Source organism: Schistocerca serialis, chromosome 4, assembly GCF_023864345.2.
Source record: "Schistocerca serialis cubense isolate TAMUIC-IGC-003099 chromosome 4, iqSchSeri2.2, whole genome shotgun sequence".
Taxonomy (NCBI): Eukaryota; Metazoa; Arthropoda; class Insecta; order Orthoptera; family Acrididae; genus Schistocerca; species Schistocerca serialis.
In genome coordinates this window covers 644006868-644030276 of record NC_064641.1, presented here as the reverse complement: position 1 = coordinate 644030276, position 23409 = coordinate 644006868, and the positions used below count along the sequence as shown (strand labels likewise).

Sequence of the window (23409 nt, the reverse complement as noted above, 5' to 3'; positions counted from 1 at the left end):
AAGTGAAGATGGCTCAAAAACATATGATCACTGTGTACATTACTGCAACTTGAGAATGTTGTATTAGGCATACAAACATTTTACAACACTGAAAGTCACATAGTGGTGCGTCAAACTGTAATAAAAAGTGGGGTGGGACACCAGCATGACACAAATGAAATACCACATGATTAAACACAAAAATGTTGTACTGATGACCAAGCATACAATAATCACTTGCACCACAATAGTGACTTAGCTAATATAATACTTTCAAAAATAAGTAAGTACGCAGTGTCTGATAACTGATAAATTATGATACATGTGCCACCCTGTCTCATTAAAATTATTTTAGGGCAATTTACATAAAATTTTAATTCAGATTCACTATGTTTTGAAAACATACAGTGTCATTTTTCAAATAATTTAAAATTTGCAATGAAATATACATTGTCATCCTTTACATGTAAACTTCTAATAACTGTAGTTCAATGTCATTTTTTACAGTAAGTTTACAATAAATGTAATTCAGATTATTCATCAACACAGAGCTGTACCAAAAGTCCTGATAGAAAAAAAGTCAGCATAGATTTGTCAAAACTGGTAATTGTAATAAAAAAGACTACTAATGATCTTGGCAAATTTGATCCTTCAAGAATAACATAACCTTCAAATAACAGCCTCCGCCACCCCACAGCTGACGCAGTGTCAAACATATATAAACTTTATGCGCGTTTTCTCCTGCCTTCATTTGGTGAGCATATATTTTATCTATACATTTACATTATATTTTCACAGCTAGATGTCAGGTCGTCAACAGAACTTGAATGTTGTTCAGGTAATATTTAGAAAGTGGCTAATGAAGTCTGGTTTTAACTGTTTCTGAATTGGTAGGCATTCCTTAATTCTTGTTTTATGTTAGACAGCAGCTTGTTGAGTATCTTACTACCAGAGTACATAACTCCATTCTGAACATTGTTCAAAGAGAGAAAGTCTGCATAGAAATTATTTTTGTGTCTCGCATTGTGCCTATATACATCACAGTTCAGTTGAAACTAATTTTTAGTATCAGCAACAACAAAAATTAAGGATTAAAAGTAAGGGAAAGTAAATATGAGAATTCCAAAATCCTTAAAAAGGCTTCTGCAAGATATATGATTGTTCACTTTACGTAATATTCTTACTGCTCACTTTTACTGAACAAACACTTTATTCACTTTAGGTGTACTGCTCCAGAAGATAAGTCCATAACACAACAGTTAGTGAAAATATGCAAAATAAGTAGGCTGACCAGACATCCCCGTTTTGCTGGGACAGTCCTGGTTTTCACATAAATGTCCTGGCATCCCAAGAAAATCATTCAGGGCACATAGTTGTCCCAGTTTTCAATCAAGAAACAAAATATGTGCAATAATATTTCTCATTTAGTTAAATATTTATGAAAAACAGGTTTCCTAAAAGTAGAGCATTACACAAATATATATATTCACAATACCCCCCTATAGGCCTACTGCACTTGGTTTAACTGATCTTATGCCCAAAAAAAGAATAACATCCATATTGAAAAGAAAAGCAGGTATCACCTACCCTTGCCTCTGACTTGACAGCTTCCACTTTGTGGCCCTCAAGACAAGTAAAACCAAAACCAAAGGAGGTATGCATGAGCATCACTGAAACCGTTTCTCCTATTGGAACTGCAGCCATATGAAAGGTACAGCCATATGAAAGGTAATTTTTGTGAAGAATGTGAGCTATGCAGCATCTGTTAGCAGTGCTTACTGAATATTGTTTGACGTACCCTACCAGTCTGTGGTCAAATGAAAACTTAAATATTAATGGGAAATGTATAATTTGTATCTGATTGTTGATTAGTACCATTTCACAATTTTTAGGATGAACAAATTGTACCTAAATAGCTAGTAAGTGACTAGAAACAGCAGAAAATATATCCAGGTTATTACTACAAAAAAGTATATGCCAGTCTCTCTCATTTCTGAAGAAAAGAATTTTATTGATTTATAATGTACCTACATGTTCCTTTCCAATTCACAAATCAAAGATAAATTCTCGCCATGGGTTTTTCAGTTGCTGCATGATCATAGACCTACTATAAATTTGAAAATCATGATAACTGACAAGAAAGGTACATGTAAGTGTAGTAATGAACTTAGGGATAAAGTATAAACCCAAGTGTCTCAGAATTTTCTCTTTGAAATCTCGTCAGCCTAAAAATAAACCAACACCCCTGTCTCTAGGTCAGCGCAACTGGAAATTGTTCTATGAGGTAAATCATGTACTGAGCTTCTTTATTAGTTTACCCATGTGTTGATAGCATTTTAACTTGTTATCCAGCTGCACACAGGGATTTTACACAGTGTTTTTCATTCAGAGTATGATCACTAATGTCTTCTGGTGCTAAAAGAGTCTTTGTGAGAGTATGACTTAAGTGAACAACTTGTATGCATCTCCTGCTATCATCCGAACAGTGTCTGCTAGGGTTGACTAGTATGGTTGTACCATCAGCAAACATTACAGTCTTTGAACTGCCCTTTGCAGTCATAGAAAAATTATTTATGTAGGTTAGAAAGAACCAGCACCGATCCCTGCAACACTCCACATGATTTGTTGCCCTGTTCTGAACTTATTTTCATGCCACACACACACTCTCGTTCATTCACTCACACAAATGCAACTCACACACACATAACCACAGTCTGGCTGTCAAGGACAGACTCTGGCCTCGGCAGCCAGACTGGTTTGTGTGTGTGGGTGTGGGGGCACGTGCGCACGAGTTTGCGCGCGGGCATGCTCACACACATGGCCAAATTTTACTTGTTTGCAGGCTTTTTCTCATGCCTATCTGCAAAACAGGATAATTTTTCTTGCTCAGGTCTGCTAGAACTTCACCTTGTATTTCTTTGTGTGTGGAGAATACTTCACAAAAGCCAAATTGAGAGGCAGTTAACAGTTCTATTCAGGTAAATGAGTCAGTAATCTATCAAAGGCCACTTTCTAAAACTCATTTTAAGAAATGGTTTGCTCACCTCCAGTTTTGTAGATGGTTCCTACTACTGCAGCCCCCTATATATTGCTCCCGTGAGGATAGAGAGCATAAGATTAGATTAATTACAGCAAGCAAGGAGACATTTAAACAATCATTCTTCCCATGCACATTATGCAAATGGAACAGGAAGAAACACTAATAACTGATACAATGGGATGTACCGTCTACCATGCACTTTATAGTGGTTTGCAGAGTACAAATGTAGATGCACATTTAAAACTTTCACAAAATATGCCCGAGTCATTGACTTCTTACAAAGACAGCTTAAGATCTGGCCCTATCACATTAGCACAAGTTTTAATATTATCCTAGAAACATCACCATAAAGAGTGGTTGTATTTTTTAAGCTAATGTGTCATGGTGGGGCATGTGATGTCTACAGAAATAAATCTAATGCAGCACTTGCAGCCACTGCAACACAGGAATTATTCAATCTGTGACCAATGATTTGAAAGTGTCACCATTTCTGTCAATTTTCTGGGAGCTCAACTTCACCAGTTCAAACATAGGAAAATGGAGAAAAAATACGAATGTACTATGGTACATCTGCTTCTTCACACAATTTGTTTCATGAAATATGTATTGAGCTTCACTTTAGTCTTAAAAGCAAAGTCAATACTGTGGGTCTAATGTGTTCTGGAGATCATACATAAAGAAGTTATCAATAAAATTCATACTTTTGTGTTGGGTGACTGCTGAATGAAGATTCACATGATAAATACTGTACTGAACAAGCACTCTAAGACCCCATTGTACATTTTGATTTTAGTAATATGTCATGAAGATGGGCATACCAAATGCACTGTGATGATGAAATGTAGAACTGTGTGTCCATTTACTAGCTATACTCGTGCATCTTCAAGAAGTATGTTACAGTACACAGAATTCAAGAAAAAAAGGTTAACTGAAGCAGTGGTTATGTTTCTTTGTATTGATGCTGCCAAGATGAATACTAAGAATAAGAAGAAGAAGAAGAAGAAAACGAAGAAGAAGAAGAAGAAGAAAACTTTGTGAGCTGGGAAAGGATCAGAGTCTGAGGCATCCCAGCCTTCACCTGATGTGGTGTATGGTAGGGGACGGGGGAAGGTGAGAAACTAAATTAAGATTGTTGTAAGGACATTTGCAACTAGTCCCCATTTATATAAGAACAGTGTTTTAATCACTGTATCATCTAGCTCAGGATTTGCATATAATTATTACTTCTCATGAAATGGAAGAGATAATTATGTGTGTTATATTTTTAACTGGATAAATTCCACACAGAATAAATCAAAAAGAACAAAAAACATCATCCATTTAATGACTCACCATAAAAAGGACACACTTACACATTTGGAATAGCCATGGCCAAAAGTACCAAGTTACACCACGAACTGCAATCTCATACACACTGTTCTACAAAATTGGCCTCTTGTTACTATTTCTCTTCACATACTTGAAGAGCACCTATAGTTTGTGTCAAATTCGTGTGTGTGTGTGTGTGTGTGTGTGTGTGTGTGTGTGTGTGTGTTAGTTATCTCCGAAGGAGGACACTGTCCAAGACCTTAGCAATGTTTGTAGTGTAGTTTATGTGCCTATCAAGCTAATCTATATACCTTTATTCTCTTCATGATGAATATGGTATATAACAGTTAGGAGGACATGTAGGAAATAAAAGACAACAGGGTATGGGAGAGGAGGATAGAGGTGTATGAGAAGTAGAAAAGAGTAACATTTATTTTTGAACTGATAATACAAAAAAACTGCAAAAATGATATACGCAGACAATATAAATAACTATACTACACTAGCCAAAAACCCAGGATGGAATAACAACAGTGTTATGGGAAGGATAGATTGCTAGTAAACATGCAGTGGATACACTGAGTTGCAAATGGTCACAACAAAAGACTGTGATACATTTAAGCTTTTAACCACATGACCTTTTTCTGAAGCTCAAAAGTATATCAGTCTGTTTTTGCTGTGCCTGTCTACAACTCAATGTCTCCTCTGTATGCTGAGTAGCAATCTACACCTTCCATAACAGTCATTATATTATACTAGAAACTGTTTACAGGGTACTGTTGGGGGGGCAGTTTTCAACAGCAGTGGTGCTGTTGCAAACTTGTAGACAATATACTCATAATATGAATGAATCAATTACACACCTGTGGTATGTTCTTGCAGTTTCTCGTGTTCTCAAATCAAAACACTTCATTGTTCCATCTTGTGACCCAGATATAAGCCAGGTTGACTCAGCCGGATGGAAACTAACTTTGTTTACTGTACGTTTGTGGTCAATAAACACATGGTCTTGTTTTGATCTTGAAGGACGGTTCAAATTCCATACAACTACTGCCCCATTTGTTGCAGCAGTTGCTAATATATGGTCTGTGAACAAGTCATATACTTTTGTACTAACACTGCCATTATCAATGTTGCTGTTATTTCTATACATATGGTTATTTCTTATCGGTCTATGTTAGGCTCATGGCTTACAAAGTTAAACATACCATAAAAGAATAACCACTAAAAATTATTTCACATAATATTACGAGGTATATCATTGGGCAGCATTATTTAATGAATGTATGATTATGTGGACTGGCGTATTGAGACAATTGTAACATTTTGATTTTACCAACAGCCTTTATGATGTGTGTTCAAGCACTGGATATGCTGACTTCTAGGTACATATACAGTACATTTATTGCGTCGGATACAAAATTCAATTGAGAAAACTAATAAAATTGCATGAAAACAAAATGGCTGGCCATCATTTACCTTCAAGAGATCAAATTTTTAGTACTGATGATTGAAACATTTACTTTAAGTGTTTTCTGTTTTAAGAGTTTCTATGAACATTACTCACAATTTTGCCTTCTGAAGGTTAATATTAGCCACTCATTCTGTCTCCCTTTAATTTTATATTACCTTTACATACTGTGTAAATTTTATGCATATACTTACTGGTCACATTTATACATAGTAACTGATTTTTTTTCCCTTCAAATAAACTGCTACACTCTCACATATCATTACAGCGTGGAAGCATGTAACAAATATGTCTGAAAAGGCCATGCACAGAATTGCAGTTTTGGGGGTCTTGGTGCTAAGTTCCTATTTGAGCTAGCAACAAGAGGTAAAAATTTTTCGGTTTAGCCTGGAGCAGCAGCCATTTGTATAGCCATTCGAACATTAGTCTTACTGCAGCTAAGTAACAGCATATTGAGCAAGGTTTGAATGATGAACCGGGGCTGGGGCCCAGGCAAATTGTGCATATCAATTAATTCCTTCTGCAAAAGATTTCAGCTGGGTTGAAATTAATGTTCAGCTAATGGCACAATTTTTATGTGCACATTCAGATTTTACATGCAAAAATGTGCGAAAACCACATTTTCCTGGGAGGTTTTTGAAGTGTGCCACTTCTGTAGTTTAAACTTGAATGAATCGGTTAAAACTTTGCATGAAGGTAGTTAAATTGGATGAAGTCAAAAGAAATTTTGTTTGTCCAATAATTTTTAGCCATTGTGGAGATATGGTGGTTTAAAGTTGATCTAAATGTAGCACATGAAATTCATTCTTGCATGGATTGAATTCACAAAAGTGGATCAAATAAATAACAAGTGAATTCTTATGAGAAAAACTGAAGACTCATTTTCAAAAATCTAGTTTCGTTCGGATATCATGTGCAAAAAACACATTTTTTGTGAGGGTATTTTTCCTTCCACTCACCACTTCCATGTTTCAAACTTGTGCAAATCAATTCAAATTTTGTAAGACGGTAGACAAATATGTGTAATTATTGGTTGTCCTACTGTGTTTTGAAAGCTTTATCCATTGTCATGTTATAAGCTACATGGTTTGAAAGACAATAATAAATACCTATACCAGATTAGTTGTCATCTTAGTCAACAAAAACCTACACTGGCTGCCAATTTATGCTGGCCCAATGGCAAAGTTACGGTAGAGTAAAAGTTGGGAACCAAAATGAAAAATGCCCCTACTGTAGCACATAGCAAAGTTAGGGATGTAAAAGAAGGTAACTAGCTTCTCAACTTATTTGGCAGCTTCAAAGCCATTTAAATTAAAACATCTAGACATATTTGCACTTTCTGTGAGTTAACCCTACATACCCAGTACAGTGATCTCCCCTAGTTGCAAGGCATTGGCACGCCTGCATCTTGAAATTGAGAGGCTAAAGTCCCTGATCCTGTGTCCAAAATTCATAAGATTCACCACTACAGTAAACACTATCAATATCATATGGCAGAATAGCATACATATGATAGCTAAAAAAGTTTTTCTGGGGGGGATAAAATTTCTGGGGATGGATTTGTTCCGAGGGGGGGGGGCCTAAAAGGGGGCCCTAAAACAATTTCTTGATATCTGGTTAGGGGATTTATTTTTTCCCCCAAGGTGACCATTTCTCCCTACAAACCATCCTCTGATACTTTCTGGTGAGGGGTGTAAGAACACATAAGCAAAAATTTAGTGCTTCTAGAAGTAGGATACATCTAACGTAGGAAGTACCAGAGAATCCGCGTGCATTTGAAATAGGAAGTATCCCAGAGTGGAGATGCATGCATCCTAAACTTTAATGACATGCATATTGCATGACATGACAAATGCCATGTTGTATGACATGATGGCATGTGTGATGTTATGCGACATGACATCATGTATGAAGTTACTTTACTTGATGTTGTGGTTGCAGGAGAGCCAACACCGTGTTACTAGAGGAGGCCGAAAGGCACGTGTTTTAGCTCACGCAGGCTGGCGTGAGGTCTGGAACAGGACAAGGAAATTAGAATTTAGAAAAACGGACGTAGCTGGTGGAATACTTAACCTTAATCCATTAATGATGAACGTCGCTTTTGATGGTACATGATTCACAATATCAATAGGAACTGAATATGGCGCCTTGCTAGGTCGTAGCAAATGACGTAGCTGAAGGCTATGCTAAACTATCATCTCGGCAAATGAGAGCGTATTTTGTCAGTGAACCATCGCTAGCAAAGTAGGTTGTACGACTGGGGCGAGTGCTAGGCAGTCTCTCTAGACCTGCCGTGTGGCGACGCTCGGTCTGCAATCACTGATAATGGCGACACGCGGGTCCGACGTATACTACCGGACCGCGGCCGATTTAAAGGCTACCACCTAGCAAGTGTGGTGTCTGGCGGTGACACCACACTTGACATGATGCATTATATTTTGTGACACAGGTACTAAAACCGACAAATAAAAAAGCTCGAATACATCTACATCTACATTTATACTCCGCAAGCCACCCAACGGTGTGTGGCGGAGGGCACTTCACGTGCAACTGTCATTACCTACCTTTCCTGTTCCAGTCGCGTATGGCTCGCGGGAAGAACGACTGTCTGAAAGCCTCCGTGCGCGCTCGAATCTCTCTAATTTTACATTCGTGATCTCCTCGGGAGGTATAAGTAGGGGGAAGCAATATATTCTATACCTCATCCAGAAACGCACCCTCTCAAAACCTGGCGAACAAGCTACACCGCGATGCAGAGCGCTCTCTTGCAGAGTCTGCCACTTGAGTTTGTTAAACATCTCCGTAGCGCTATCACGGTTACCAAATAACCCTGTGACGAAACGCGCTGCTCTTCTTTGGATCTTCTCTATCTCCTCCGTCAACCCGATCGGGTACGGATCCCACACTGATGAGCAATACTCAAGTATAGGTCAAACGAGTGTTTTGTAAGCCACCTCCTTTGTTGATGGACTACATTTTCTAAGGACTCTCCCAATGAATCTCAACCTGGTACCCGCCTTACCAACAATTAATTTTATATAATCATTCCACTTCAAATCGTTCCGCACGCATACTCCCAGATATTTTACAGAAGTAACTGCTACCAGTGTTTGTTCTGCTATCATATAATCATACAATAAAGGATCCTTCTTTCTATGTATTTGCAATACATAACATTTGTCTATGTTAAGGGTCAGTTGCCACTCCCTGCACCAAGTGCCTATCCGCTGCAGATCTTCCTGCATTTCGCTACAATTTTCTAATGCTGCAACTTCTCTGTATACTACAGCATCATCCGTAAAAAGCCGCATGGAACTTCCGACACTATCTGCTAGGTCATTTATACATATTGTGAAAAGCAATGGTCCCCTTAACACTCCCTTGTGGCACGCCAGAGGTTACTTTAACGTCTGTAGACGTCTCTCCATTGATAACAACATGCTGTGTTCTGTTTGCTAAAAACTCTTCAATCCAGCCACACAGTTGGTCTGATATTCCGTAGGCTCTTGCTTTGTTTATCAGGCGACAGTGCAGAACTGTATCGAACGCCTTCCGGAAGTCAAGAAAAATAGCATCTACCTGGGAGCCTGTATCTAATATTTTCTGGATCTCATGAACAAATAAAGCGAGTTGGGTCTCACACGATCGCTGTTTCCGAAATCCATGTCGATTCCTACATAGTAGATTCTGGGTTTCCAAAAACAACATGACACTCGAGCAAAAAACATGTTCTAAAATTCTACAACAGATCGACGTCAGAGATATACCGTATTTACTCGAGTCTAAGCCGCACTCGAATCTAAGCTGCACCTGAAAAATGAGACTCGAAATCAAGGAAAAAAAATTTCCCGAATCTAAGCCGCACCTGAAATTTGAGACTCGAAATTCAAGGGGAGAGAAAAGTTTTAGGCCGCATCTCCAAATCGAAACAAAGTTGGTCCACTGTAATATGAGACAATTTAGGTCGAATGAATGACGATACAGCTACGGTAGTTTGGTTCGAGTCGTAAGCTTAGCAGTTAAGCTTTACCAGGTAGCCATTGCTATGCGGCAGGCGCTCCGTCCGTATTTATACGGGTACCCTTCCTTTTTCACGTGCTTCGTCTGGTTTGAATTGATTGCTTATTTTTATTTGATCTGATAAGCGCAGTTTTCTTTGTTATAGGTGTTTACGTCACTCTACGCTGAAAATGCATTACAGTACTGTGTCATGCATTGTTTGTCGTACTCTGATACTGTGTGTTTACGGCCTGTCGCGGCTAGCGGCATGGCTTGCTTTCGTGTGGGCTACCGCCGCTTACAAATAAAGAGAGAGAGAGACAGAGAGAGAGAGAGAGAGAGAGGAATCGTCTCATTAGCGAAACAATGGCAAGAGACTGCTACTTGTTGTTACTTACACTGCTGCTTTCTTTGATAATGATCAACAAGAACCAAATAATAGACTGCGTATGATAGAAGATGTTCTGAACGAGAGTTTAGCGAAAATTTTTCTCCGTTTGAAAATATTTGCAGGCGTCTCTCTAGTACATTACATTCTGCACAGAAATTAGAGTCATCTTAGATTTAAAAATCTAGTCAATTGCAGTGCTTCATTTCTGACTGTATCACTGTTTAGCATAAGAATAATACGAATATAAACATGACATGATATGTATATTTTTCCGCGTTTGCTGTTATCTCACTCTAGTTTTGTGGTTTATTACGCAGACAGGATTTAAATGAGATAGCAGCAAACACGAAACAATACATGGCAAAATGTTTATATTCGTATTATTCTTATGGTGACGACAATACTGCATGTGATTCACAATTTATAAAAGTTCCTATTAGCAACCATCTCTTCTCACAGATAGGAAAAAATTCAGAACGTAGAGTTGGCCATATTGACAAACATCCTAAACATTCTTGCCAGTTGGATTTTCGTAGTACATTGAAATGCTGCTACATTCGAAGAGGAACAATACAGAATTTGTATTTACTTCATTGGATAATGTATGAAAATGCAGTGGTCGAAACTCGGTGCGGAGAAAAAAGGCTTGTCTTCCACCTTTTTTTTTTTTTAATTTATTTACTGACGCAGAGGTTTTGGCGCCAGTATTTATCTTTGTGCCTACAAAGCATGCCTGTGTAGCGCTGCATATATCCGACGGCAGAACTAAGTTGTGGCGGCACCCACCGACATTTTTAAGAACTTCCGCTTGCTTTGCACTCGATTCTAAGCCGCAGGCGGTTTTTTGGATTACAAAAACCGGAAAAAAGTGCGGCTTAGATTCAAGTAAATACGGTAGGTCTATAGTTCTGCACATCTGCTCGACGACCATTCTTGAAGACTGGGACTACCTGTGCTCTTTTCCAATCATTTGGAACCTTCCGTTCCTCTAGAGACTTGCGGTACACGGCTGTTAGAAGGGGGGCAAGTTCTTTCGCGTACTCTGTGTAGAATCGAATTGGTATCCCGTCAGGTCCAGTGGACTTTCCTCTATTGAGTGATTCCAGTTGCTTTTCTATTCCTTGGACACTTATTTCGATGTCAGCCATTTTTTCGTTTGTGCGAGGATTTAGAGAAGGGACTGCAGTGCGGTCTTCCTCTGTGAAACAGCTTTGGAAAAAGGTGTTTAGTATTTCAGCTTTACACGTGTCATCCTCTGTTTCAATGCCATCATCATCCCGGAGTGTCTGGATATGCTGTTTCGAGCCACTTACTGACTTAACGTAAGACCAGAACTTCCTAGGATTTTCTGTCAAGTTGGTACATAGAATTTTACTTTCGAATTCACTGAACGCTTCACGCATAGACCTCCTTACGCTAACTCTGACATCGTTTAGCTTCTGTTTGTCTGAGAGGTTTTGGCTGCGTTTAAACTTGGAGTGAAGCTCTCTTTGCTTTCGCAATAGTTTCCTAACATTGTTGTTGTACCACAGTGGGGTTTTCCTGTCCCTCACAGTTTTACTCAGCACGTACCTGTCTAAAACGCATTTTACGATTGTGTTGAACTTTTTCCATAAACACTCAACACTGTCAGTGTCGGAACAGAAATTTTCGTTTTGATCTGTTAGGTAGTCTGAAATCTGCCTTCTATTACTCTTGCTAAACAGATAAACCTTCCTTCCTTTTTTTATATTCCTATTAACTTCCATATTCAGGGATGCTGCAACGGCCTTCTGATCACTGATTCCCTGTTCTGCACATACAGAGTCGAAAAGTTCGGGTCTGTTTGTTATCAGCAGGTCCAAGATGTTATCTCCACGAGTCGGTTCTCTGTTTAATTGCTCGAGGTAATTTTCGGAAAGTGCACTCAGTATAATGTCACTCGATGCTCTGTCCCTACCACCTGTCCTAAACATCTGAGTGTCCCAGTCTATATCTGGTAAATTGAAATCTCCACCTAAGACTATAACATGCTGAGAAAATTTATGTGAAATGTATTCCAAATTTTCTCTCAGTTGTTCTGCCACTAATGCTGCTGAGTTGGGAGGTTGGTAAAAGGATCCAATTATTAACCTAGCTCGGTTGTTGAGTGTAACCTCCACCCATAATAATTCACCAGAACTATCCACTTCTACTTCACTACAGGATAAACTACTACTAACAGCGACGAACACTCCACCACTGGTTGCATGCAATCTATCCTTTCTAAACACCGTCTGTACCTTTGTAAAAATTTCGGCAGAATTTATCTCTGGCTTCTGCCAGCTTTCTGTACCTATAACGATTTCAGTTTCGGTGCTTTCTATCAGCGCTTGAAGTTCCGGTACTTTACCAACGCAGCTTTGACAGTTTACAATTACAATACCAATTGCTGCTTGGTCCCCGCATGTCCTGACTTTGCCCCGCACCCGTTGAGGCTGTTGCCCTTTCTGTACTTGCCCAAGGCCATCTAACCTAAAAACCCACCCAGCCCACACCACACAACCCCTGCTACCCGTGTAGCCGCTTGTTGCGTGTAGTGGACTCCTGACCTATCCAGCGGAACCCGAAACACCACCACCCTATGGCGCAAGTCGAGAAATCTGCAGCCCACACAGTCGCAGAACCGTCTCAGCCTCTGATTCAGACCCTCCACTCGGCTCTGTACCAAAGGTCCGCAGTCAGTCCTGTCGACGATGCTGCAGATGGTGAGCTCTGCTTTCATCCCGCTAGCGAGACTGGCAGTCTTCACCAAATCAGATAGCCGCCGGAAGGCAGAGAGGATTTCCTCGGATCCATAGCGACACACATCATTGGTGCCAACATGAGCGACCACCTGCAGATGGGTGCACCCTGTACCCTTCATGGCATCCGGAAGGACCCTTTCCACATCTGGAATGACTCCCCCCGGTATGCACACGGAGTGCACATTGGTTTTCTTCCCCTCTCTTGCTGCCATATCCCTAAGGGGCCCCATTACGCGCCTGACGTTGGAGCTCCCAACTACCAGTAAGCCCACCCTCTGTGACCGCCCGGATCTTGCAGACTGAGGGGCAACCTCTGGAACAGGACAAGCAGCCATGTCAGGCCGAAGATCAGTATCAGACTGAGACAGAGCCTGAAACCGGTTCGTCAGACAAACTGGAGAGGCCTTCCGGTCAGCCCTCCGGAATGTCTTTTGCCCCCTGCCACACCTTGAGACGACCTCCCACTCTACCACAGGTGAGGGATCAGCCTCAATGCGGGCAGTATCCCGGGCAACCACACTCGTAGTCCGATCGGGGGATGTGTGGGACGAGCTGGCTGTCCCCGACAAACCCCCATCCGGACCCCCACAGTGATGCCCATTGGCAACAGCCTCAAGCAGTGTGACCGAAGCCAACACTGCCTGAAGCTGGGAGTGAAGGGATACCAACTCAGCCTGCATCCGAACACAGCAGTTGCAATCCCTATCCATGCTAAAAACTGTTGTGCAAAGAACGTCTGAACTAATCTACAGAGAGCGCAAACAAATCGACACAAAATTTAAACGGTTATTAAAATACAAGATTGCCTAGTAAATGCAGTAATGCTGCTACTTGCGCACTGCTGACACACTGCTCGGCGGCAGAAGGAAACTACGCGATTTTACACTATTCAGGTACTAAAACGCGATGCTACAACTCTCAAATACTATAATACGCCCGAAATTTATGAATTAAACAATGCAAGTACCAATAACACGCAAAGAAGTTAAGAATTAAACTATGTAACAAATGAGTGAGCTAGGAGTATACGACTTGCTGCTGCAGCTGCTTATCCAACGGCAGCAGAGAGCACACTGACTGTGACTGACTGTGACCACAGGCACGAATATGTCATGATGTTTTTATTTAAATGTCTTTGAAGCTGTCCAGTAAGTCATGAAAATAGTTCCCTTCTGTTACATCCCAAACTCTGTCCAGGGCATATTCGTCATACTCACATTTTTCATTCTGGTAACACAATATTAAAACACAACTTTCATAAAGATACTATGAACATCACAAAATTGCAAATGGAGTTCTGACCCTTTGTAACAAAGAATAGCAAGCTATGTTGGCCAATAAAAAAAGATATCTGGAAGAAACGGCTAGTAGGTCATGTGGACTGTGTCTTGAGAAAGTTATTTAAATTTTTGATTCTAAAGAACTGTCAAAAATTGCTTTTAGGGGAAGAAGAAATTAACACACAATTTAAGTAACAGTAACATAAATAATCCTAAACTAAGTTCACAAAATTACTATAAGATGTACTTCAGTTAAGTGCAATATTTTACAATATCTAAGATTTTGTATGAATAAAGTTTACAGCCACCTTGGAAGTACTATTTACGTATTATAGAAAGTTTATGATGCACCATTAAAAATATTTTCTGAAAATATCGTATCTACAGGTGCAAGCCCGAAATGTAAGGGATCATTATTGAAAATAGCATATCACCTGTTGACTTCTGTCTCAGATTTTCTGAACGACATTTGTTTAACAATTTTCTTGACTTTCCACAGGCACGAGTGGCTGATGTGGCCAAAGGATCACTCTCTATGGCTGGTAACAGACTGGAGTTGAGTTTGTAGGCAGAGATTATATGTACCTGCCACACCAACATCTGAAGGCTTCTCCCCTTGCTAATTTAAATGATCATTTGTTGAAGTATGGGAATCCAGGATCTGTATACCCTGAGGCTTTCTCCTTTCTTGTTGATGGTATTGTCATGTTTGTGGATTTCTACAGTTTCCTTGAACTAGTAGGCATGGTAGATCTTCTCCATAGTGAAGAGGTGGGTGGTTGGACGCACTCTTCCAGTTGTCACAATGGTGTTCTGCTCTCCCATCAGAGTGTTGTGCATTCACTGGACTGGCAGAGACTACAGGAATCCATCAGAGGTGAAGATAGCTGCAGCAAATCTGACAGCATTCAGGAAAACTCTATTATTCAGCAAGCTACATCAGACACATGTGTATACCCCTGTCCAGTGAGTGGAGAACGGCATTGACCCACACCATCTTTGGGCTGGAGAAGAGACAATGGATGCATCTGAAGACCACACACATTGCTGGGAGGCAGCATCTTGATGAGGCAATGTCTCACAGCCAAGGCCCGAACAGCTCTGCTGCTGCTGCTGCTGCTGCTGCTGCTGCTGCTGCTGCTGGCTAGTGTCATCTGCAGTGCTGGGAAGCACCATGGCAGCACCAGGGCACCAAGGTGCCCGGAATTCCAGACCTCGGCGTACAAGTAGCAGGGGATTCGGGGCAGCAGAGCACCTCAAACTTTGAACATTGGTATATGTGTGGCAGGCTGGTTTTGATGGCTACCCAATGGGTTCTGGAGGCTTCAGTAGCACAGCAGCTGTCCAGTTACGTCTCCAGCTCAAACTTGCATGCTGTCTTGATCAGAGCACATAACAACACACCAGTGACTGGCTGTCTGGCAGCAAAGGCATGCACCACCACTTGATGCAATGCTGCATTGACAAGTCTTTGTGAGTGTCTTGATACACACTGAAGTAATTTGTGGGACACCTGTGGTTTGGTTGTTGCATCAGCTATGTGTCTTCAGAATAGTAATTGGAATACATGGAATGCCTCAAATTCCTTGGCATCATAGTACTCTGTCTGTACTGCAACATACCTCCCCTCTATGGAGAAATTCAGTCCTCCAATTTAGCTAGGTGTTGTGCCGATGAAGGCTAGCTGGGACAGATACTCAGATATAATTATCCAATATAATAACTCCATGACAACATTACTTTTGGTAAATTACTCATCTATTACACAGCTCTACAAAATATTTTTTTTTTTCATTGCCAGGGAAGTTTGAACGAAAATGGGATATTGTTATGATACTCATTCCGAGTATATTTGTACTTTTTCCAAATTGGCTCTGGTTTTTGAGATATAGGTTATTTGTGGAAATGAGAGTTTCATGTGGATAATATTGACTGCAGGGTCCATATATGGTGTAATGTATTTGCTACCTGTTTTTTCATTAGTGATATTGTACTATCTTTATTAAACAATTGTGCTCAGGGAGTGCATCTGTGTGGTTGAGGATTACATCATGCAAACATCACACTGTCAGCATGTGTTCAGTCCTGTTGTGTGGTGCGTGTGTTGAAGATATTGAGGGTTGTGCAGATTTGAATTCGGCGGTACTCAACATTCATTTGTTGGCCGAGGTAATCCCCGCAACAGCCGATAGGTAGCGTTCAGTGTAAACAAGAAAAATGGCGATGGTCGAAAGTCACACACATGTGCAGTGCAGCTTCAAGGAGATAGAACCTTTTCATCGTGACGTAGCAAATAAGAGGTGAGTATTCATTTCACACAAAACAATTAATGATGTTTGTTGGATGTGATTGACATGCAAATACAAGAAAGTTCTGCATAATATGTAGTCTTTGTGCAATTTTGTTTTAGGAAAACATGAGTTCTTCACGCCGTCTTTGCGTGAACCATCCAGATGAGTTCTGCTACATTTGTGGTGAATACGTTCTTCAAAAGAACAGGAAGAATATCACTCATTTTGTGAAGGAAGCGTATCTGGCATATTTCGGAATTGAACTTGGAGATCAAGACAAGGCTTGGGCACCCCATAAAGTTTGTAAATGCTGTGTGGAGTGCTTACGGCAGTGGACAAAACGAAAAAGGAAAAGCTTAAACTTCGGAGTGCCTACGGTATGGCAAGAGCAGAAGAACCATACAGATGATTGCTATTTTTGCATTGTTAATGTGAAAGGTTTTAATAGGTTAAAAAAACGAAAGTGGGAATATCCCGATTTGGAGTCAGCAAGAAGACCGGTGGTGCACAGCAACGATGTTCCTGTACCAACCTTCACAACATTACCCACGCTAACATCATCAGATGATGATGTGCACGGCGAGGAATGTACAAGTAGTGGTTCGGAATACGAAGGACGTGAGACACAACCCCAGCAGTTCGACCAGAAGGAGCTCAGTGACTTGATACGAGAACTCAATCTTTCAAAGCAAGCATCAGAACTCTTAGCATCCAGGCTTAAGGAAAGGAACTGTCTTCATCCAAGTGTTAAAATAACAGCTTACCGGACGAGAGAAGAAAACCTTCTTCCATACTTCAACCAAGAAGAGGTTATAGTGTATTGCAGCAATATACCTGGACTTTTACTTGAATTGGGGCTGCCGGAATATAGACCAGAGGACTGGCGTCTCTTCAAAGACAGTTCCACTAGAAGTTTAAAATGTGTTCTCCTACACAATGGCAATCGTTACGCATCTATTCCAATTGCCCACTCAACAAAACTTTGTGAAGCATATGCTAACATCAAGATGGTTCTGCAGAAAATTCAGTATATGCAGCACCAGTGGTTGATTTGTGTTGATTTGAAAATGGTGAACTTCTTGCTTGGACAACAAAGTGGATACACAAAGCACCCATGTTTTATCTGCATGTGGGATAGTAGGGCAAAGCACGAACATTGGAAGCAGAAAACATGGCCTCCAAGGGAACATATGGCTGTTGGTGAAGCAAACATCATTAATGAACCTCTGGTTAGTAGGGACAAGATTGTTCTTCCACCATTACATATTAAGTTAGGACTAATGAAGCAATTCACCAAAGCTTTAGACAGAAATGGTAATTGCTTCACATACATCTGCAATACGTCCCCTGGACTCAGTAGTGAAAAACTTAAGGCAGGAATATTTGATGGTCCTCAAATTCGCAGGCTCATCAACGATACCAATTTTACAAGTGTCATGACTGTCACTGAAGCATCGGCCTGGAACAGTTTTGTCGCTGTTGTAAAATGTTTTTTGGGCAATCATAAAGCTCCCAATTACGAGGAACTGGTCAAAAACATGCTCACTAACTTTCAAAACTTAGGAGCTAACATGAGCATAAAATTGCACTTCCTTCACGGCCACTTGGATCGATTTCCTCGTAATCTAGGTGATTTCAGTGAGGAACAAGGAGAGCGGTTCCATCAAGATATGAAAGGAATAGAGGAAAGATATAAAGGAAGATGGGACAGGCATATGATGGCAGATTATTGCTGGAATCTGCAACGTGACTGTTCTGAAGAGACCTATAAAAGGAAAGCGTGCAGGAAGCGGTTCGTCATGGACGGAAAATGATATACTTATACAGAAACTTTTCAATTATGTTTTATACGTGGACAAATGCCTATCAGGTTTTCATAGAAGCTATTTATAAAGATTATTTTCTTTTTTCATTGTAGTTTGTAGCGCTCGAGTTCAGTATTAGCAATTTCTTCTAATTTTTTGAATAAATCATGCATTATCTCAAAAACTAGAGCCAAACTGCATAAATGGTTGCTATATTCGTCCTCAGCACCACTAACCCATCCTAAAGCCACTCAAATATCCTTGGCAAGAAAATGAGTGTTGACCAGTGTTATTTACGCTCATCTAAGTTTCCCTGCTGCATCTTCACCACACACTTTCCCTACATTGCCTGCTGTAGTGCTCTCTTTCAAGCAGGCCAGCAATCCAACACACTATGTCATGCCACTCTGTCATGGAGCCACATGAGCTGGCAGTTTACACTATGAGCAAACAACTCATTTGATAGATTCATCACTTGGACCCTTCCTTGGTACTACAACCAAATCTATTTCTGGTATAACTATGATATGACATTTATGGTGGGTGGTGGAGACATTCTTCTTGTTATCAGGATGGCATTCTGCTCTGCCACCTTGATGTTGTTGGTTCGACATGCTCGTTGGGAATACAGAAATCCATTGGAGGTGAAGACAGCAACAGCATGAGTGACTGCACTCAAGGAAAGTCTTTGTAATTTATCAAGCTGTATCAGATACAGATGCACACACTTACTCGGTGGGTGCAGTCTGGCGTCGATCCACACTGTCTTCGTGTCGGTGTAGTGGTTGCAGAAGCACCTGAAGACGACACGTGCCACTGAGCAACACTGGTTGCCTGGTGGAGCTGATGCACTGGGTGCTGAGACAGTGGCTAGCAGTCACGGCACCTATCATTCGGCTGGTACTGACTGGATTCATCTGCAGTGCTAGGCAGCAGATCGGAGGTGGTGTAGCATTGTGCAGTGTCCCAAACACCGGAATGATGATAATGACAGCTCTCCAGCGGATGTTGGAGGGCCTAGTAGCACAATGGCCGTCTGATTACAATCACTGGCTCAAACCTGCACGGTGACTTGATTGAAGCATAAAATTAATGTCCCGGTGGCTGTCCGTTGGTGAAGGTATGCTCCACAGTTACAAACATCTCCATACACACTGATGTAGTGTGTCATCACTTTGTAGGTTGGCTGTGCCATCAACAGCAGACCTTTGGGATCATAATTGGAACACTGTGCCCCTAAATTCCTAGGTGTCATGGGACACCATCTGTAATGCAACAACAAGAACCTATGTATTGGAGAATTTTATTACATGATTAGTCTCACACAGCGTGTGCTCTCGCATGGCCAGTTCCTCCCAGCTTAGTTTATGTCTATGTTGGGATGAATGGGCAATCCACCAACACCAAGACCACTGAAGATAAATGGCATTGCAGGTTGGGACATGTGGAGATATTGTCTTTATTGGAGCACATGCTGCACGAGATAGACAATGCAATAAAAATCACAGAGACAGAGGTTCTCACTTTGGAGAAGAACTAACACATCCTCTTGTTCAGGAAACCAATAGAAATCCACAAACACGACAATCGCATAAACAAGAAATAACAAACCCTCAAAATAAAGAGATCCTGGATTCCTGTGCTGCAGCTAATGACCACTGCAGGTAGGAATCAGAGCAGCACAGCCATAATGACCACAGAAAAACCCTCAGACATCGCCAAGACTTATACAGTTAATCTCTGGCTATGAGCTCGATTCCCGTCTGGCACCAGCAACAGAGGATGAACCTTTGATAATGCAAGTCACTCATACTGATGTCAGGAAAATCATTAATCAACTGATAACAAAGAACCCAAGAAGTCAACAGGCAATATGTCTATAAGCGGCAATAAAAGACTCAACAATTTTGTAATGTTAAAAATATTTTTCTTCCTGTGTAGCAAACATACATTTAAACAGCAGCAGTCTAAAATACAATAATGAGAGTTCTTTTAAACAGTGGGTGGGCCATATAATAATACTTCATCAACACTGATAGACATATATGCATAATATGGTAGGCTGCATGTTTTATTTGTTATCTCAAACAGTTTCATATTGGTGAACAGTGCTGATTTCCTATTCTATTCTATTCTATTCTCTCTCTCTCTCTCTCTCTCGTTTTGTGTGTGTGTGTGTGGGGGGGGGGGGGGGGAGGGAGGGGAGGGGGGAGGGGGGGGGGCACGAGGAGAGCAGAACTGGAATTAAAAGTTTACCTTCAGCTGCATTCCATGCAACATCATTACACGAGAAATTTAGGTTAAGATTCTTGCCAACTCGTAAATTGCATGTCTCTTCAAATTCTTCTTCCTTTATGGTGAATATCTTGAAAACTGAAATTAAAAAGAAGAAAGAGTAAATAATTATCTTCACCTTATGTTCCAATATGAGTAGCATAAAAAACATACATTAGATAAAAGCACATACCATTTCTTCCAGCAATTACAACTTGAGTATTGTCTTTATTGAGCGCAAGGGCATTTGCAGGTGCCTCCTGGCTGATAAACATCGTACGAGACGACATCTTCTGTAAAAAGGATAAGCATATTTTAATACAAGAGGAAACTAAAGAATTAGTTTCCCTGATATCGGAATAGCAGTGATCATTGAAAGTTCACTCAACAGAAATGTTATGACACTAGAAATGTACTCAGTAGAGCATTCCCCCCCGATGGTATTGTAAAAAATTAAATGTTACCCACACAAACAAATACAGCAAATGCCTTATCAATGTGCCACTCACTCAGTAACTAACACTTGAAATGTGTATTAAAAAGCTGTTTTTATGAGTTATTTTTCTTGATTTAGATGAGGAAAACTGTATTTTCTATGTTTTACAGAGCTGCCATCATCAGTAGTAAGAGTTATTAAAGTGACCTTAGTTAATAACCACAAAGTTTCTACACTGTAGTGGAGGGACCAGTAAATATGTGTAGCCTACTATTGCTCAATAAGGGTGACAGAGAAGATCTGTAAGCTTCTAGCACATATGTACAAACTTACAACTTCATTTACAAGCAACTGACTCACTCAACAATTAGACTTCTGCAACCCCTTAGAATAAGCAGTATTTTGCAAAGGTTTTTCAACTTTTGACCATCCCAGTCCATTAAAGCTCACTTTGAAAAGACCATAGTATGTAATCATCAACATACAATCGGCATTTATTGAATGTCTTAAAAGGGTTTGCTACAGTCACAATGCGAGCCAATCAGAAATTGGAGAGGTTCTTGGATCATTTTTATTAACGAGCAGTGATAATGATCAGAGTTGATAAACCCCTTATAACCAAAAGGATCTCGGTGGCCAAAAATATTTGTTAGGGGGATATGGTATCTCCAAAGTTTTTTTTCTTCCTATCTGTGGAAGATGTGTACAAATACATGGACTGGAACGGGAGATGGCTAGTCCCAGAACCACCCTGGATTTGTTTGTGACATTATGTCTATTTAAAACTAATGAGAAATAAGAACTACTTAAGTATTTCATTAGGTTCTATGGAACAATGTAAGCCACAGTTACTTGGCCATTAATTCACAGAAAGCTGATAAGAAAGTTTGAAAACAGAATAAGAAAACCATAAAAATTCAAAAATATTTACAATAGTATATTTAGTAAATAATTTGTTATAGTACAAGGCTCTAAACTAATGCAAGAAACTCTTTCACAGACTAAAAGGAGTATGCCACAAGGAAAGCCTTCAAGTTAGCTTTGAAAATTATCACTTTATTACCTTTCTATACAATGATTAAACTGTGAACTGCCAGTTCTTTTTCAACGAGTATCTATTATTAAGCAGAAATCTCATAAGGGAATATATGTACAAAAATGGCACAGTTAGAATTCCGCGATACATGAACAATTGCCAGCTCAAGTTTGCAAACTGACACTACAGATCATTCTGTATGCTCTTTTCTGAAGTAAGAACATTATCTGTGAATTCAATGAGTTGTCCTAAAACATGAGACGTAATGTAGTAAAAGTACATAAAGTAAAAAGTTTGCATGTTTCCATACAGGGATAGAGGAACTACTGCATCAGTGCAATGTCATTCAGAAGGTTAGAAACATTTTCATCACTCAAAGGAAAATCTACATTGTGGTAACAGACTGATCTATAGAGTATAACAAGGTTCAAGGACTAGGTTAAGCCTGAAGGGAACAGTTACCGAGTTGGTGAAGCCAATGGATGTGAATATTATACAGGGTGACAATTATTGAACTACACGAGGAAAGAAACATAAATTAGTTACAAAATATGGTGTACTTACACTTCATTCAACATGTAAACATCACTACAGACATTCGGATTTAGGTAATGACATGTTCAAATATGCCTGCCATCATTGGTGATGATGTGGCACAGACGAATAGTGAAATTCTGCATGACACACTGAAGTGTCAGAACATTGATGTTGTTGATGACCTCCTGAATGGCTAATGGACCTCCTGAATGGCTGTTTTCAACTCGGCAACGGTTTTGGGCATACTGCTGTAGACCTTGCCTTTAATGTAGAAAAAAAGAGGAGAAGAAGAAGAGTCCCATGCGTTCAGATCTGGAGAATATGGCAGCCAGTCAAGGCCCATGCCAGTGGCTTCTGGGTACCCCAGAGCCACAATGTGGTCCCCAAAGTGCTCCTCCAGGACATCAAGCACTCTCCTGCTTCGATGGGGTCAAGCTCCGTCTTGCGTGCACCATATCTTGTCAAAATCCGACTCACTTTGGATAGTGGGGATGAAATCATCTTCCAAAACCTTCATGTACTGTTCAGTAGTCACCTTGCCATCAAGGAATATCACACTAATTATTCTGTGACTGAACACTGCACACCACACAGTCACCCGTTGAGTGTGAAGAGACTTCTCCATCGCGAAATGTCGATTCTCAGTCCCCCAAATGTGCCGATTTTGCTTACTGATGAACCTATCCAAATGAAAGTGGGCTTCATCACTAAACCAAACCATACAGTGCATACTAATTCCCATCATGCTCTGTGGCCAATCATGCAGTTTGAATGTCCTAATGCAAACCATTCAGAAG

General features: G+C 40.3%; 1 protein-coding gene across 3 annotated transcripts in view; it reads right to left on the bottom strand.

The window, feature by feature from the left end:
* The window catches only part of LOC126475503 (GATOR complex protein WDR24), a 122177-nt gene that overhangs the window by 88238 nt on the left and 10530 nt on the right, over positions 1-23409 (bottom strand). For all 3 annotated transcript variants that reach the window (XM_050103412.1, XM_050103411.1, XM_050103410.1), the window contains 3 exons: positions 20797-20896; positions 20586-20702; positions 5191-5413 (listed from right to left, as the gene is read on the bottom strand). In XM_050103412.1, the coding sequence (XP_049959369.1) occupies positions 5191-5413; positions 20586-20702; positions 20797-20896 (440 nt within the window). The remainder of the gene's footprint in view (positions 1-5190; positions 5414-20585; positions 20703-20796; positions 20897-23409) is intronic.